The following is a 17,541-nucleotide window of genomic DNA, read 5'->3' as shown; positions in this document are numbered from 1 at the left end:
CTGATTTTTGCAAGCAAAATTGAATTACTGAATGAGTGGCCTAGAAGCAAAATTGTTTGGTGTACTTACTTCAGGAAAGTGACAACTTAAATCATAACATTGTTACTGGCTTCAGTTGTAGAAATCCACCAGTCCTGTCAAGTTGTCATTTTGCCTGTGATGTCTGACAGTAGTGAAAACCTGTAGTATTTGATATGTTCATCAGCTCTGATCAGTGAAATACGTTAAATAGTAACTAAATGTTAGGTTGTGCTCGTCACGTGTAAGCTTTATCTTTAGTCCTAGTGGAAAGTTTTACATATGGATGAAGTCCATGAAGTTTTGCTTATTGTTTACTTGGCTTTCTGCTCATTGAACCATGATAGTGATGAATAAGAGATGTAGTAGGCTTAATTAGGTAATGGTGGATTTTGTTATGACAATTGCTTGATGAATGTTACCTTGTTCTTCCACTCAGTGAAAATATATATACAGAAATTATATAAGTCTCTGAGATTACTTTTTCCTCTCTTTATAACAGGCATTTTTCAGGTTCTTAATGGTGCAGTTCAGCAAAAGCTGCAACATCTCAGGTCCATGTTTGATTTGTATAATTTCAGAGAGATAACGAAAGTCAAGAACTTTAATACCCAAAAATAAAGTAGAATGTTTTCAGGATTCAGGTGTAACTCAAAAAGGGCAGCACAAGGATGTAGAACTTCTCTTCTGACAGTGCTAGTAATGCTGATTGGAATGGGGAGTAATACATGCATGATCTTCATGCACACTAGTGAAATATGCCCCGTATGAGATCACTGGCGACCGTGACTTCTGGGTTTGCAGCATCATCATCCAGCATGGCTCTGTGTAATGTCATTTTGTGCTTGACCTGTAGCTGCTGTCCATTTCTCAGCTAAGTGTTCTCACAGAATGTTAACTGTGCTCCATTACAGCTGAAGAAGTAATAACCACACACGCCAACAAATTGGTTGGCACCATTGATGATGCTCGTAAGTGGCTGAAGCAAATGGACTCTCACAGGATAACAGAAGAAGGTATGTTTTAAAACTGCACAGCTTTCTGTGCCCACTACTGAACAGTAGTGGTCTCTAAGCATCACTTCAGTCTCCCTGTCAGCAGCATTGCAGATATTCGCTGAGCTTTGAGAGGCAGCCCCACAGGGGCCCTCTGGGAAACATGAGATAACCAGGCTTTCCTCAGTGGCTCTTCAAAACAGGGCAGCTGGTTGCAGGGCGACCAGAGTGGAGCAAGCCTTCTCGCTGGCCCTCGGTGGATCCCAGCTTGTGTTTGTTTCTTTTATTTTCACTTGCATTTCTCTTGGTTTCGTACAAAAAGTAGCATACATTGATGCAGTCTATTGCATCACAGATCTCTGAGGGCATGTTTAAGACTTCCTTGTGCCTCCCTGAATGTTCAGGTTTAAACATATGTTTAGGTAGTGGGATTACAACAATTGCAGAAACAGGCAGCAATGAAGTGATCAGACTTAAAAAATGGACCATATGTAAAGCATTAAAGTAGCTCAATTTTAGAAAAATTGGTTGTGATTAAAGCCTTGTGTTGCATCTTCTTATTCCAGCAGATATGGGTAATAAGACTGGAGGTGCTCTTGTAGTCCCAAAAGCAACCTTAGAGTCTGTCTTGAAAGTCAGCAAGCAAATGTAGTGTCTGCTGAAACGGAATCTTGAGAGAGAGATGAGACAAACTTCTTAGAAAAGTCAAAGGAAATAACAATAGAAACAGATTATCAGTGTGAAAATTAATTAGTAGTACAGCAAGTGTCTTAGCAGTTGCTGCTTCCTTGCAGAGCTCTTAAGCACATTGTCATATTAAGCTAAATACTTCTTAAACATGATTATGCACATATGAAGGTATATTGCTGACATATAAAATAGCAATGGCATAGCTTGTCATGCTGTTAAGAGCAAAAAGTGTTGGGGTTTTCCATTCTGCATTAATTTATTGTTTTTAATATAGGCTTGGTGCATGATAAAGACTTGGAAAATGAAGTGGAAGATGAAATTATGGCTTTTGAAGAACTTGTCCATAAAAAAATCTCAAGGAAGAAAGGAAGACATGGGAAACTATAATTTGAAAAATTATTCCAGATGGCTATTTTATCCTCTTAACAATCTAAGTTTAGAATGAAAAATTTTTTTAAAAAATAGAGGGATGGGATCAGAAATGGGAAGAATCTGAAGAAAAAGAGCAGCTTATGCTGTGTTTTGTTTTGGGTTTTTTTTATTGCTTGTATTGTGTCAGAATAATTACCTATGTTATGATAATGTAATTGTTAAAACCTATGACTGGACCAATTTCCTTTCAAACCTGTGTGGTAGCTTAAAAGTAACAAAAGCCAAAGAAACAAGCAAGTAGAAAAAAATGTTAATGTTCTGACTTATCTCAGGGGTATTTTTCCACTCAGTCTTTTTTTTCTTCTTCCTTGTAAACTTGCATCATCATTCTTCTGAGCTGGAATCCTCAGAAAAATTGATTGATAGTTTCTCTGATTTTGAGTGTCCTGGTATGTTTAGAACTTTTTGAGTCTTCAGGTGAGATACTTACAGTATCCCTCTTTTCTATTTTTATAGACAAGAAATCTCTAAACACATTCATATTTCTGACAGTGTATATTCTTCTGATTAGATAGGTATGAAAGTTAAGGGTTGTCTTATTTGATAAAGTTTTGATATAAACTTCTACCTGTACCTGTTGAAAAAATGGATAATCTTAATTTCAAAGAATGTTACACATTTTTAGTGCTTTATAATTGTAAGGTTTAATTGATACATTTTTGTAATGTATGATGTTTTTATAAAACCTATAAAATTTTTAAAATCACTTGATCTTGTCTTATTTTTTGAATGCTTTCCAAAAGCCGTATGAGTGGGATTTGTAAATTGGGTCCAGAATATCAGTTTGTTCTGATGGGATCTCAGTGGATCTCCAGCATACTGTAGTGTGCTGGTTTTGGCTGGGATAGAGTTATTTTCTTCCTAGTAGCTGGTATAGTGCTGTGTATTTGAATTTAGGATGAGAATAATGTTGACAACACACAGATGTTTTGGTTGTTGCTGAGCAGTGCTTACTGTAGGTCAAGGACTTCTCGGTTTCCTGTGCTCTGCTAGAGAGCAGGTGCACAAGAAGCTGAGAGGGAGCATGGCCAGGACAGCTGGCCCCAACTGGACAAAGGGACACATTCCACAGCACAGAAACATCTTCTCAGCACATGAACTGGGAGGAGGTGGATGGGACGGGCTGATCACTGCTGGGGAGGGGCTGAGCCTCAGTCAGGGGAGTGAGCAATTGTATTGTGCTTCACTGTTTTTCTTGGGTTTTATTCCACCCTCTCTTTTTTATCTCCCTTTTCACTAAAATTATTATTATTGTCATTAGTACTGTATGTTACTTAATTTCAATTATTAAACTGTTCTTATCTCAACCCACAGGTTTTACCCTTTCTTCTGATTCTCCTCCCCATCCCACAGGGAAGGTTGGAGGGTGAGTGAGCAGCTGTGTGGTAATTAGTTGCTGGCTGGGGTTAAACCACAACACGTAGTCTCCTTTAGTAACCCTTTTATTTAAAACATTTGTGTGTTAAACATAATTAGAGTATTATTTAGTTGTTGAAATATTTTGCCTTTAAAAGGGTTCCTCTTTGTATACATAACAAATTGCTTCAATAATTACCTTTTGTCAAAAACATAATCACTTATTATTATGCTCAGTGTTGTGGAAATGGGACATTTTCATGGGTAAAAATGAAATGCTGCTGTAGAATGGAGCTACGTGGGTAGCAGTAATAATTTTCTATTGCATTGTAAAAGATTCTTTCCAGGTGTTTCTTCTTAAAGAAGTCTTATTGCTTAAGCAAGCATTTAGAAGATAGTTTAGAAACATACATTGATGAAATGTAATGCAAGTCACTTGCACTGTACAGAAGTCAAGAATTAAGAAAGCTGTATCATTAATGTAACTAATTTGGCTTTGTTTTCTGTTATAATGGGTATTTTGCAGAAACTTTTCCTGTTTGGTTTATCAGCTTCACTGTTTATGTTTGTGGCAGCAAACACTACCTAAACCTTTTAAGGACAATTACAATTTCAGAATCCTGGCTGGCCACATTTTAAAGACGTAATGATTATACTTTTTCTTTCTCTTTATGGAAAAAAAACCCAACTTAAACACTATCGTGAAATACCAAGCAAAGGGGGAACAAAGAAAAAGAAATAAGAACAGAAGTTGCCAAGAGCTTAATCTTGGGTACCTTTCCTTGGGTACCTGTGATCCTTGATGTGGTTCCATGCAACCCACTGGTTTTTCTCTGACTTTGAATCAGCACTCCCAGATGGAACTTATTTCAATAACATATGAAATACTGACTGCTAGACAAAAATAATGGGAATTAAAATTTCAGAGGTGACAGTTTCAGAGATTTATTAGGTCAAAATTTCAGTAATGTTCAAGCTGAGATGGGAAATCTAGCTGGATCTCCAGACCAATATCACTGCTTTAAGGTTTTTTTTCCCATGTGCTGATCTGCATAAATAAACATGAACCTTCCCTTTCCATGGCAGTCTCTTCAGATAATAGTTATCTCAGTGCATTAATCCTATTTACATGTTACATTAGCAAAATGAGTTCATCCAGATATACCCTTAGGTTGTGGGGATTTTTTGCTCTATTTTTTTCCTTCTTTTTTTTTTTTTTTAATCTTTCCCACCTCTGGTGGAAGCCCCAGTGTTCTGGCATCAGCTAATGCCTATGACTCAAAGGGCTTAAGACCCACGACAGGTGCCTTGGTATGTGTGAGATGCATATTGCACTGAAACCTTGGAACTAAGCAGTGGATGCAGGCTGTTGAGCTAATCCACCCACTTCTGCCTGTCTAAGCCATGTTGAAAAGAATTTTGAAAAGGCTTCAAAAGCTCAGAAACTGGTGACTTAAAATCCCTCTCCCTGGTGATACAAAAATGACACCTAAATGAAAAAGAAGAACAAACTATTTGCTGCAGTTGGAAGATGGGGTGTGTGGTCCTAAAGAAGACCAAGTCTCCAAATTTCAGACTCTCCAAGAAAAAAAATCTCTTGCTTGCTTGAATCTCATATTAATACAAAGGACTGTGTGGTAAATGATGTGTACTTTTCATCTTTTTCTTTTATTTCTTTTAAAAACATTTTTTCATTATACTGCCAAACCAATACATGCCCACAGTTTTATTCCAAAACACTTTCCTAACAGTCAGCTGTTACAAACTCTGACTCAGCAAATCATTTAAACACTTGCCATTTTTTAAGCATTTGCTGTCATTCCTAAAGGGAAGCCTTTTACCTCTGTACTTACTGAAAATATAGGAGGAAAGAAATTGTCTTATCTCTGTAAATAAATTGAAAGGTTTTCCTGCCAGCAACCCCTGTAAAAGTATTTGCTGAAAACCAGTAGGAAGCACCCTTCATTACCATGAAAGGGACCACAGCTGTTGCTACCGAGCTTCAACCTTTTTTTGTTGGAGTATTTAGAAAGGTAAATACATAAAAAAAGAACTAAAAAAAAATATAACCAGCAACAACAAAGTGGCAACTAAAATAATGATAGACAGGGACACACTACTGTATCTGTATTCACTGAAATGGTTATTGCTGATCAACACAGGAAGGATGTAGACCTGCTAGAATGAGTACAGAGGAGTGACATGAAGATGGTAGGAGGGCTGGAACATCTCCCATGTGAAAACAAGCGTGAGAGAGTTGAGATTGTTCAGCATGGAGAAGAAAAGGCTCTGGGGACACCTTAGAGTATCTTCTACTACCTGAAGGTGTCCTAAAAGAGAGCCAGAGAGGGACTTTTTACAAGTACATGTGATAGGACAAGGGGGAAATGCTTTTAACTGACAGAGGATAGGTTTAAATTAGAGATTAGGAAGAAATTCTTCTATGAGGGTGATAAGGCACTGGAACATGTTACCCAGAGAAGCTGTAAATGCCCCATCTCTGGCAGTGTTCAGGGCCAGGTTGGATGGGGCTCTGAGCAGCCTGGTCTAGTGGAAGGTGTCCCCGTCCATGGCAGGGGGGTTGGAACTACATAGTCTTTGAGGTCCCTTCCAATCCAAACTGTTCTATAACTCACTTCTCATTAAAACCTTCACATCTACACTTACACAGCAAGACCCAGAGACACCTTGGTGTTAGATTTATGGCATGTCTGCGTTAGCTTGTAACTCAGAAATATATTAGCAAAGTACCAGGCAACACCCCTACTCTTTATCTTCTTCTGGTAGATGGCAGAAATTTTGAGTATCTTCCCTCTCTGTAAGAGCTGGTGTGGTGGGGGTGGAAGAGTTTACATACTTTAGTTTGTAGTTCTCATGACTACATTCGTACACCAAGATTTCTGACTCTAGACATACTCAACATCAATGTGAAATACTTAAAGAGTCAGATACCTAAACACCAAAGCAGTTGAATTGTCAGATTAATAACCATTGCAAATAAGTATTCTGTGAATCAGAGCATTTATTTCAGTTTTCTGACATGGACTTCTGTAACTGTTTTCAGCCTGTCATCTGAACATGCATGTGCACAGGTAATGTCTATTCATATTCTTACCTTTGCTGTGTTCATCCTGCCTTGTTGCAAGAGGATGGGTTGCAGTGTCTTTGAAGCCTGTTACGGTCATTCTGTGCTGCTTGATCTATGGAAATAGTTCAAATTTCTTTGGAAAGAAATTGGTAGGAGATTCTTAACCTCCCCATATCCCATCTTCTGCTTAGGCCACACACAAAGTTTCATGGTTTAAAGGTGTAGTTGCTAGTGATTTAAGTAATGTTGCTACTCTAGACATTTAGAAGTTACTTTCATTGGTCGTCTGATCAACTGGTTTCTAAACTGTCCTAAGTAAACCAGCGCTGAAACTTTAGCAAATAATTGACAGAATTAGGTTGCCTCTTCAACATTCTGCAGACAAATAGTGATACCACAGTTTTCATAAGGTCTTGTAGAAGTAAATCCTTGCAATTCTCTTTCAGGGAGGGGTGAGTAGATCATTACTGAAGCTACATTACGTGAGTATAGTGCTATATACCACTCTATACTATTCATTGTAGAATTAGCTGGTCTTGTACTACATTAATGGTAGTTTTGGACAGGGTCCACAAAACTAGAAGAGCCTTTGAACACAGAGTAGCTTGACAGGATGCTGAAGCAGAGTAATTCAGGTGCCTAATTTCTATGGAGAAAGTTGGGTACCACATTATGGTTTATGGAGCAAAAGAGCACTGAGCTGAAAGGTGCTGGTGATCTGAAATGGCGTTTCAGATACCAGAATTCGTGCAGAAAGGAAACTGCAGAATACAGGTAAGTTACCGACCCTGGTATCACTGGAGCTTTGACTGGGGAAGTCTGGGTGAAGGAGTGTCTGAAGTGTGGAAACCTTCAGGCATCTCCCTGTCAAAAGAATATATCAGAGTTCTTCACTTCCACCAGGAGACAGACAAAAAAAAGTTTGCTTGGAGGAATACGTGATGATGAATACTTATGTAACAGCTAAGTGGCTGGAATACTTCTCCAGGCTGCTGAGACGGCCAGGATTCAAACAGCCCTCCCAGGAGGATGCTCTGAGCCATCGGATGCCAATTTGCCTAGAAAACATTCACTGCAGCTGCTGCTGAAGGTGCCTAATTCAGGATATTTTGGGGCCAGAGAGAGGGTGGAAGTGGGACCCATTTGAGAAGGGAATGCGTGCATTCAAGTTGCAGGTGTTAACACAGTAGTCCTACACGTGAAAAAGATCCACCAGATCTTGGAAGGGGACCTGCGCCTCCAGTGCGGGTGGTGCCTGGTTTCCAGGGTGCGGTTGAGTTCCCTTTCTTTGATAAATGACTGCTGAATTCATTGTGCAGTGAAACAGTTTCAGTAAGAGAGGCGGGATTGCCAGCAGCCCCCCAACCAGGCTCATTGCTGCTAAGTGATAGGTGGATGTGGAGTAAAACCTGGATCTCCTGTTCCCTGGGAGAACGCTCTGATTCAGGAGCTAGTCAACAGTGACTGTTTTATGAAGATGCCCATGGTATGCAAGAACCTTGGGGAGTGCTTTATTGAACTAAAGTAGATGATGAGAAAGAGCTGCCTTTTTCTGGATCCTGGTTGGACTTGGTGGGTACGTAACATGTTGAGCTACCGAATTTGTCAAAATATGGCAGTTCTGGGCATATAATAGAGGTACAGGGTCAAACCAAGTGTGGTGCACACCAGTATCTTGGGTTCGATACTGGGCAACAGCTAATCCCACCCATTTGAAGCCCTTTCCCCCAGTCATTCTGCTGCTGTGTAGGGTCACGTTCAAAGTGACATTACCTTCAAGGTAAGGAATGCTGCGTTGCAGGCCAGACCCATACTGATGAGGCTACTCCTGCCCTTGTGTCCCTTAAATGCAGATACTAATATTCCTCACATAACTCCATCAGTTTTAGAATTGAGAGATCTTAGGGCAACTGGTGCTTTGCAATCTTGTATGATAATCTTTCACTGGAGCAAGTAAGCAGTGCTGTTGAATTTATTCGAACCATGATTATTGGGCGGATATAAAGCACTTAAATACTTAGTTTTAACAAATCATGCAGAACCATATTTTCCACAAGGAACTCTTGGTTAGAGACCTGCATAAAGAACAGAAAGATCAAGCTGAAATAAATAAGTAAGTTCCAAAAAACAGTTTCCAAGTTGCTCTGCTTGTCTCTGTAAATAACATGCCTGGGTAACTATCACTTTTTTTTGACCCTGTCACTTTGAAAGTCTCTGCTGTTCGAGCCAGTGTTACTCAGACAAGATTCAACACCAGCTAATAGGAAGGAATTTCCTGGTGTTACGTTCACAGTTTGTCTCCATTCTTTACTTTTGCTGGAGGAGTCTGATGTTTAAGAAAGGAATAAACTTGTAGTACAATGAACTGTACCTGTGAGCTGGGGTATTTATAGCTTCATGCAGCAGTCTGGTTGCAGGGGTGAAGAAAAGTCTTTGGTTGTTGTGTGGAATATGTTTTGCATTGTGAATTAAAATTAGGTTACTGTTTTTTACTGAACAGTGACTATCGATATGGAGAGGGGATTTTTGCCTATCTCCACCACCAGCCTAAGGACGTAAGTCCTTTATGGCCTCACCTTGCCCACTTGGTGTTGTCTAGTTCATAAATTGCTAACTCTGCCTGGTTTTTGCTGGAGGATCTTTTTGAAGTTCTTGTGTCTTGTGAATAGGCAAGATAAACATGATGAACTTCCCGCTTTTGAGGACCTGGGTTGGACAATCTCCTTTGTCTGGCAGGAGCTGTAACTCTCTTGAGAAGCTGTCAGGATTGACTGAATCTTGTCCAAGGCTGGGGTCACCACCTGGGACTACTCACTGTTCCCCAACTGAAAAACATTTTCTTCTAGGAGTAATGAGTTTTTAATAGGAGCTGTAATCACCTAGTAATTTAGCCTCAGCCTCTAATTGGAAACACTGATGTATCTGCTTGTCTGACTGAAGCCTTTTGATTGAAACTACTAGAGCACAAACTGAGAAAGTTGTGTCCTTATGGAAAAAGGACACAATCTGTCCAGGTTCAAAGTTGTAGTGTGGACCTCCATCCCCATGATGCCTTAGGATTTTGGCTTTTATATTTTTCAGATCCTGTACTGCTTTAGTGTGTAACTCTAAAACTCCATATAGCCTGTTAGCTACTGTTCTCCCATTCTGGTTAGACATAACAAATCCTCTCTAGGCCTGAGACTCAAGGACACCTTGTTGTCCCAGGCCCCGAAATATGTAAACAAAGCCTCTTAAAAAGGGGAACAAACTTGGGGTAATGACATCATTACCTGAAATTGTAATTGGAAGATTAATCCCAATATGCGAATAGGCCAAACTTATAAAAGTGTGAAAAACCCATGCCCCATCGTCCATTTTGAGTGTAGCCCTAGGGCTCTGTCTGCCCATGGTCTACCTTATTGAAGGCCCTTCAATAAATACCTGCTTTTATCCTCGTAATTTTGTCTAGCCTCTGTTTTTAGGTAGGCCCCCAAGGCATCACCATTATTCCTTCTAAATAAATTGGGGTGAGAAAGAAGAGAAAATGCCATGTCTTGTCTGATGCTTATCTTCAAAGCATTGTCCCAAAATATGGTTCTTCAACCTGGTGTGCATGAGGGCATTCCAAACATAGAGTCAAGGTATTTATTTACAGTTCTGCACAGAAAGGGATGCTGGGTGGCCAATCCACAAAGCCATCATGATGGCTATCAAAAATTTTCACTATTTATACATTTTAACAAACAAAGGCATTAATATTCACTTGCTTCAAGTTACACAGTTCTCTTATTAATTAGTATTCTGTCTTCTGTTGGTTGAGTCCCTCACTTCTTATGCTGATTGGTCCACGTGCTCAATTTTTCTCTTCAGATAGTGGGTTTCTTGAGTCAGTGGTCACGAAATCCCCCTGCCAGAACTACCTTTTACCCACTTGGAGCTCATTTCAGCACAGTTGCTTGAGTTGACTTGTTAGTTTCTTCCTTATCTTGGGAGTTTTTCCAAACGTCCTTGTGGCCCGTAAATTCTGCATTCTTTTTGTCTACTATAGTAATACATCCTTCTCCCCTGAGATCATTGAAATGATCAAGCCCTAAATCTTAACAAGGCAATTCCACCAACAACCTTTCTAACACCTGAGTATTGCAGCCATCCCCATTTTTTAACTCATTCTGCAAAGATTACTAAAAAAATTACCTGAAATGGGGAATAAAATTATCTGTCCACCTAGCTTGATTGATAGATAGACCATTATAGGTGCTCGAGGGAAAAATAGTTCCTTTGAGCATTCAAACTGAAAAAAGTCCCAAACCATACAAACTTTTCTCTTTATGAAAGCTGCAATATCCACAGTAAGAATTAAGTTGGGAGGTTTTTGAATTTGAGAGGTTTCACCTCAGTGATAAATGAGATGTCGTCTCTCTTTTTTCCTGATTTTTTCTGTGTTTCCTCTTTCAGCAGCATCTCAATTCCAGACCTTGAGATCTGGACTAAAATACTGTCTGAACACAGGTTTTGATATTCTGCTTAGTTACACATGGTGGACAATTTTGTATTCCATGACCACAAACTTCCCCCCACTCCTCATACTGCCAGATTCACCAATTTAGAATTGTTGCACAATAGTTGGCTTAAAGCCATAGGATTGCACTGTGTGTTTAATGAAATTTGATACCTTTATTTCCTGAGTTTTTTCGACTGTCTTCAGCCAAACCTAGTTTTCCTCCCCATCCAAGAGTACTTGACTTACTGCTTTCTTTAAAAGAAACAGAAAATCTGAAGTGAGCACTTCCTTCCAGGAGCCAGATATCAAAGATAAATACCAACTGGCCGTACGACTCAGGATTAAACCTCAAAATTTGGAAATAGTGAGATATATGACTGAATTTGACTGTGGCAGGGAAAAGAGGAAGAAAAATAGTCTTTATTGTCAGATATCGTCTGTTTCTTTCTGTTCCTAATAGGTAGGGTGGAGGTGATCAGCAGTGAACACCATGTGGGATTTTACAGCAGCTTTTTAGTCATTTAGTCAAATGGGCTGTAGAAGCCTCTTCTTACACAGGGGATTAGCTAAGAAGCAATGTCATATTTCAAAATGAAGCACTTGGGCAGTGGGTGTGTGTGGAGGAGAGAGTGGGATTGTGCTGTAAAAAGTGCTCACATTTTTAGCCAGACAGCAGTTCTGCAGCAAATAAAATCTCTCTCTCCAACAGATGGAGGAGAGGTGAGTGGGAGGGAAGTTTGGAAGCGCACTTTGTCATTTCTGTTCGCTCACTGCTTCGTCTGCAAGGGAGAGTGCATGAAATACCAGTTGATAAAAGTGTGGAATAAAAAGTGTAGCAGCATCAAGGAGATAGAGGCAACTCTCCATGGAGCAGCTTCCATCTGGAACTGTCAAAATGCTTTACAAACACCAGACAGCTGAGCTTTGTGATATCCCGGTGGACAGGTATTGATCATTCCTATTTAGAGATTAAGAAATTCAGGAATAGAAAGTGCATGGCGAGATTTAGGTGCAAAAGAATATTGATTTGTAGGGCTGGACTTCATGCTATTGTCATCTTCTGCTTCCAGTACAGGACCTCACTCCCTGTATGTTGTTCAGACTTTGACTAGCTGCCTGGAGTAACATGGACAGTTCTGCCTAACCCAGCCTCCCCTTGGAATACACTGCAATTTGCTTTCCATGATCAGGCTTAATTTACCTATCACTTTCATTAGAACTGATGACTTTAAAACTCTCCTGGAAAGCAAATGTTCTCATCTGAAAATGGCAGGGAGAGAATCACGAAGTGAGAGTATCTGTATTGTTTCCACCTGCAAAATTTTACTTATTCCTCCCTCAACCTTTGTTTTAAATAGGGGGTAGGGGGGAGTAAAAAATCATCTCTGATAATTTGTTGCAATATAAATTAATTAGCTTTCTACATTTCCTCAAAAAAGGGCTGCTGTTTCAAAACAAGGTCAAAAACACGGTTACATGAAGATATATGTATTTGGGTGAAATGTTTAAACATGAGCTCAGAGAGAGCTGTAAGTTCTGCTGCCCCTGCACTGGAAGGAACTATATTTGCACCCAGCATAAATGCTTCCAAACACATCTTAATCTTATTTATACTTGTGGAAAAGTGGAGTAAACCTGGTAAAAATCAGATTACTTCCATTGCCATAAAGGCAAAACAAGCAAAATCAGAGTCAGGCTCTTGAGGTCTTACTTCAGGGCAGATAGGTCTCAATGTGCAAGCTGAGGTGTACTTTCTGAACTACACCAACCTCCTGACCTGTTCATCTAGTCAGAAATCAGAACAGGGATGTTCTCTTGCCAGCTGGACTGGACGTGGATATTACTGAATGGAAGGCTGCACAGCAATGAAGCTCTAGTTTGCTTTCTCAGGCTCTAGAAAGTGTTTATTCCTGTGGCTGGGAGAGTGTGTCTCTGTACATAGGAGGATTTCCTCAGCTGATGGTCTCAAATGTTAAGACTGATTGCTGTTTTTCAGCCTTTGTAAGGTGATTCTGCCTGTGTTGCACAAGGGCCTGGTGTTCTGGCTGATTGATTAGGTAACCAAAACATGGATTCACCCCTGGGTTTATGCTTTTGAACTGTGCTATCTCAGATGAATCAGTCCTGTTTGTTCCTGCCTTGCTAAACTGAAGTAACAAAATACAGTCTGCAAATGTCTGACATTCATAATCTGACTATATTGCAAACTATTTATATCATTGCAAACTATTTATATCTTCAATGCTGACTCACAAAGCAAGGTATTTCACTGAGGCTGAAAGGGAAATGACCCTGCATCTTTTCCAGCTTATTTATAATTTCATTTTTTTGTCCCTCTTTGGGGATCTCTGTCCTACTTTCCATCACACATATTAGCCTTGGCCAATTGATATGACAAGATAAAGAGCCTTGAGCAAAATCAGCCTTATAAACAATGATAGAAAATTATTTTGCTTCATGTATCAGGAAAATACCTTAAGCAGAATGGAAGAGCATTAACTGACCCATTTCCAGACTAAGTTATGAGTAGGTTAACAAAGAAACGAAAATGTATAGTTTGCTGGTTTATTTTTCTGCCTTGGTATGAAAAGACAGAATAAAACAAGAGTGGCTTCAAAAAAGAGCTACAGCTGGGCCCACCGTCATGAATGCTTTCTACTAAAATGTGTTTACTGCTTATGTCCTGAATATTGCCATGAAAATGTGTATTGCAGATTAGAGTTATTATGAAATCCTTGTAAATTATGCCAAGGAAAATATCTGTATTTGTTGTCAGTCACAGAAGTCCAGTCAGTGTAATAGGCGAAATCACCTCTTGTGATTTGGTGCGTAGGATTTGCTGAAGGAATAAATTATATCCTTTTTTCTGCATGAAAAGCTAAATTCAATACAAGGACCGTTAGAACTTGACAAGTTGATTGGGTGTTGAAACCTGGGTGGAAGAGAATTTACAACCTAATGACAAACCTTGAAGAGGAGGAGTTAACCTCCTCTGCTTCTAGATGTCTTGAAGGACATATGACCACAAAGAAGTCCTTATTCAAATAGTTTTAACTTCAAAATATAATTCAATAAATGTGTTGTTATTAATCATAATATTCCATGTAATTATATTTATTTGCTTAAAGTAATCAAGTTTTTGCCTATTATATATAATTGATATTTCCATCCAAATTAGCTTAACTCAAATCATGAATAGAAGGGAATCCCCTTAGAAACAAAAAGCATTATCTGCCTTTTTCTAATAGAATACAGTCTAACAATTAAGTTACCTAATATACATTCTTCTGGTTACCAAAGAAAAGGTACCAAATTTAGTATAAACGCCTCACTTACTTGCAAAACAGCATGCCTTAATAATTGCTAAAAGTGAGAATCAATCTTCAGAAAAATAACTAAGTATAACCAATGTGAGATAAGAATAAAACCACATTTTGAATCAGGATGTGTTCTTTGCTGAACTAAATCATGTTAAAATTAGCTTTTCCAGCCTTACCCATATGTTACCTTTCTCTTTGAGCTCTTGTAGGATTTCTGTGCATTTGATGATAGCTGCATTTGTGAGGTTGGTTTTTTTTTTTTTGTTTTCTTTTTGGTATCAGTTGAGTAATGAACAATTAATAGATGACCTCAAATGATGTGCAGATCTCAAATGTACATCTTTCTTTTCTGTTTAGTGAAAGCACATTAAGGCAAATGTGTTCAGTGAATGTGTTAGGCACTCAAATGCCTGGTGCTTGGCTCCACAATGAAATCCAAAATCTTCTGTTCAGAAATATATACAGTTCATGTAGAGAATAAAACTCTTCAGGATGTGATCCAGTGCATCCATTACACTTGTTTTATGAGATCAGCTAAAATGTACAGCTGCTTCAAGCTAGGCATGTGGAAATAATGGGGAGAAGAATCAATGTCTGCCTGAGGTGCCCTGGTGTCTATATGGGATCCATCTCCCTGAGATACCTCCTAGAGTTCCATCCTGAAGGCAACAGTGAAATAGTGGGAGCATTTGTACACAAAATGGTAGCACAGAGAGCCTTTTCTTACCCGGAATATTCAGACCATCAATATCTCCCACTCTGAGACCATAACACAAAGCCAAACTGGAGGAAAGGTTCCCTCTAAAGCCTGGTCCTTTCATGTAAACAGTCATTAAGAGACTTACTGGGTGAGAAAGTCAGGGGGTCCAGGGACCAAGATCTTGCTGCCCAGTGCTGGGGTGGTGAAGCCTGATTACCTCTCTTCACTAAATTCTGCACTAAACAGCTTCTGGATAAAACAAAGGTGCTCAGAGAACTTAGATGTGGCTGAGGGGAAGGGGAGATGCTTAAGAATGTGATTTTGGTTTGGTGAACTTAAGTCTCATTTCTATGACTTTCAGCTCTTAAATCTAGTCCTTGGTCACTCCTCTGAGAGTTTAGAAGTAAAAGAACCAGCTCCACTTTGTTTCTCAGCACATGAGTACTAATTGTTTCCCTTTGGATTTATGCCATGTCATCTAATATGCAGTGAATAAACAAAGCTGTAAGTCATGTGCAATCATCCCCAACCTACTGGAGTTACTAACAGCACCCACTCACAGACGTTTTAACAGAGACTCAGCTTTCCTTTAAATTCTCTCTTGGAAAAGTGGCCATAAAATATCCCAGGCTCAGATAGACTCCATTCTGAAAGAATTCTTATTGAAAACTTTCAGTATTTACCACAGCATGATTCTCCCTAAATTGTCCTCCTTTGCAGTGCTAGCTGAACATTCAAAACTAATAAGCTGATAATATTGCCTCCAGAAAATTTCTATGCCCTTGTAATATAGTTGCTTGTATTACTGTAACACAGAAATTTGATTGAAACCTTAATTTTTTTACACGTCTAAAATGAATTGATTCCCATTACTGCTTTAAACACACCCAAATTTAAAATATAAAGCAAGAATTTGTTGACATGGTGCTGCTCTTTCCCTTATCAGCTCACTGGAGAGGTAATTTTTTGTTACAATCTTGATTTTCAAGCACAGTTCACGCTCACCACAGGACATGAAGTACTGAGTAGAGTGAAATAATGGGTGTAGCTTCCTTAAATCTTCCAGTAGAAAGGGCAGGGGAATAGCCAGTCTGCAGTCTTTTCAAAACATAATATTAAAAACGGTTCTGCACAGACTGAATTCAGTTCCTCATCTCCGATTCTTGGGAGTTTGTCACACACTGGACAGTATTGATGTATGACCAATGTGTGCATTGGCACATGTATGATCTATGTATTTAATATACTCTGTATTTAAAGATACCTGAAACTCCAGATATTCTCAGCCAGTTACTTGAAGTAGGTGAAATTTATACATGGAATACCCATTTTCCCTTTAAAGAGCAGAGTCTCTACGTTTGTTCCTGAAATGAGCAAAGTTATCCATAAAAGCTTCTCATCTCCTTGGTTTAAGCAGACAGACCATGAGTTTTTACATCTTGGCTGACTCTCTCTTTTATTCATATTTGATGGAAAACTCAGTAGATAATTCCAATTACTCCGATACAAAGATGGAATATTGGTCTCTATCTGCAGTTTCACACAAATGTCTCATGTATGCCACACTTCAGCACCAGCTTCTTGTAAGGGAAATGCATCCTTGGAGTGTGTTTCACAGTCTTATGGTGATCTTCAGCTCAGGCATGGGAGGATAAAGCCTGGCTAACAACTCTGATCAAGTTTTCATTGTAAACTTCACTCCTTTCTCTATGAAAACCGTAAGACAGATGCTGTATTTGTATCTTGTTAAGTAAATAAAAGACATAGCTGGTGAGATGTAGGATTTCTCATTCAGCTTAGCTGGCACAAACTATCCACAGGGCTTTGCTGGTGATGTGAAGAAGTTGCCTGGGTAGCAGAATATTGTCCCCAGGCTCCCAGGCTGAGAACAAGTACAACACTGCAGGCCTGTTTCTAATAAACATAGAGAGATTAGAAAGTGATTGCTTACTTTGACCTTCTTCACTTTTGCTTCTTTCCTTGAGAGAGATTTATGGATCATTTAAGGGAGGGAAAAGAAAACATGTTTGCAGGGGATAATTTAGAAGTGAACTTCAATTTTTGGGGACTTTTCATGTTTTTTTAGACAAACTACTGCTTAACTAGATGAAGTGTTGCAGACAACAGGTGTTCACTGCATTGTGGTGTCTTTGTTTGAAGTGAGGTGCCACATGGACTTTTGTGAAGTGATCTGCAATGGATCTAAGATGGCTGTAGAGAGACTGAATTTTCTCAGATGGAAATTGCAACCGGTGTTTCTACTCTCACCTTTTCACCATTAAAATGTCAAGTCTAATTTTCCTTGGTTTAGACAGAGAGTGTCAGGAACACTGGAAAACGAGAAAAGTATAAATTAAAGGTTGTAGCCATCTGTAACCATAACAATAAATATCATTGTCTGTACAGTTGATACTTCATCCATGTCTTCTGCCTGAGAAGACTGAAAAAGCATTCATGTC

At 39.1% G+C, this 17,541-nt stretch overlaps 1 protein-coding gene across 3 annotated transcripts in view; it reads left to right on the top strand.

Annotated features, from left to right (window-relative positions):
* TRANK1 (tetratricopeptide repeat and ankyrin repeat containing 1) overlaps positions 1-2,841 on the top strand; it is a 49,563-nt gene extending 46,722 nt beyond the window's left edge. For all 3 annotated transcript variants that reach the window (XM_032104773.1, XM_032104784.1, XM_032104762.1), the window contains exons 23-24: positions 933-1,034; positions 1,978-2,841. In XM_032104773.1, coding sequence (XP_031960664.1) covers positions 933-1,034; positions 1,978-2,090 — 215 coding nt within the window. In that variant the 3' untranslated portion in view covers positions 2,091-2,841. The remainder of the gene's footprint in view (positions 1-932; positions 1,035-1,977) is intronic.
* Positions 2,842-17,541: the final 14,700 nt, after the last annotated feature.

This window comes from Corvus moneduloides, chromosome 1, assembly GCF_009650955.1.
Source record: "Corvus moneduloides isolate bCorMon1 chromosome 1, bCorMon1.pri, whole genome shotgun sequence".
Taxonomy (NCBI): Eukaryota; Metazoa; Chordata; class Aves; order Passeriformes; family Corvidae; genus Corvus; species Corvus moneduloides.
This window is presented reverse-complemented; position numbering and strand designations above follow the sequence as displayed.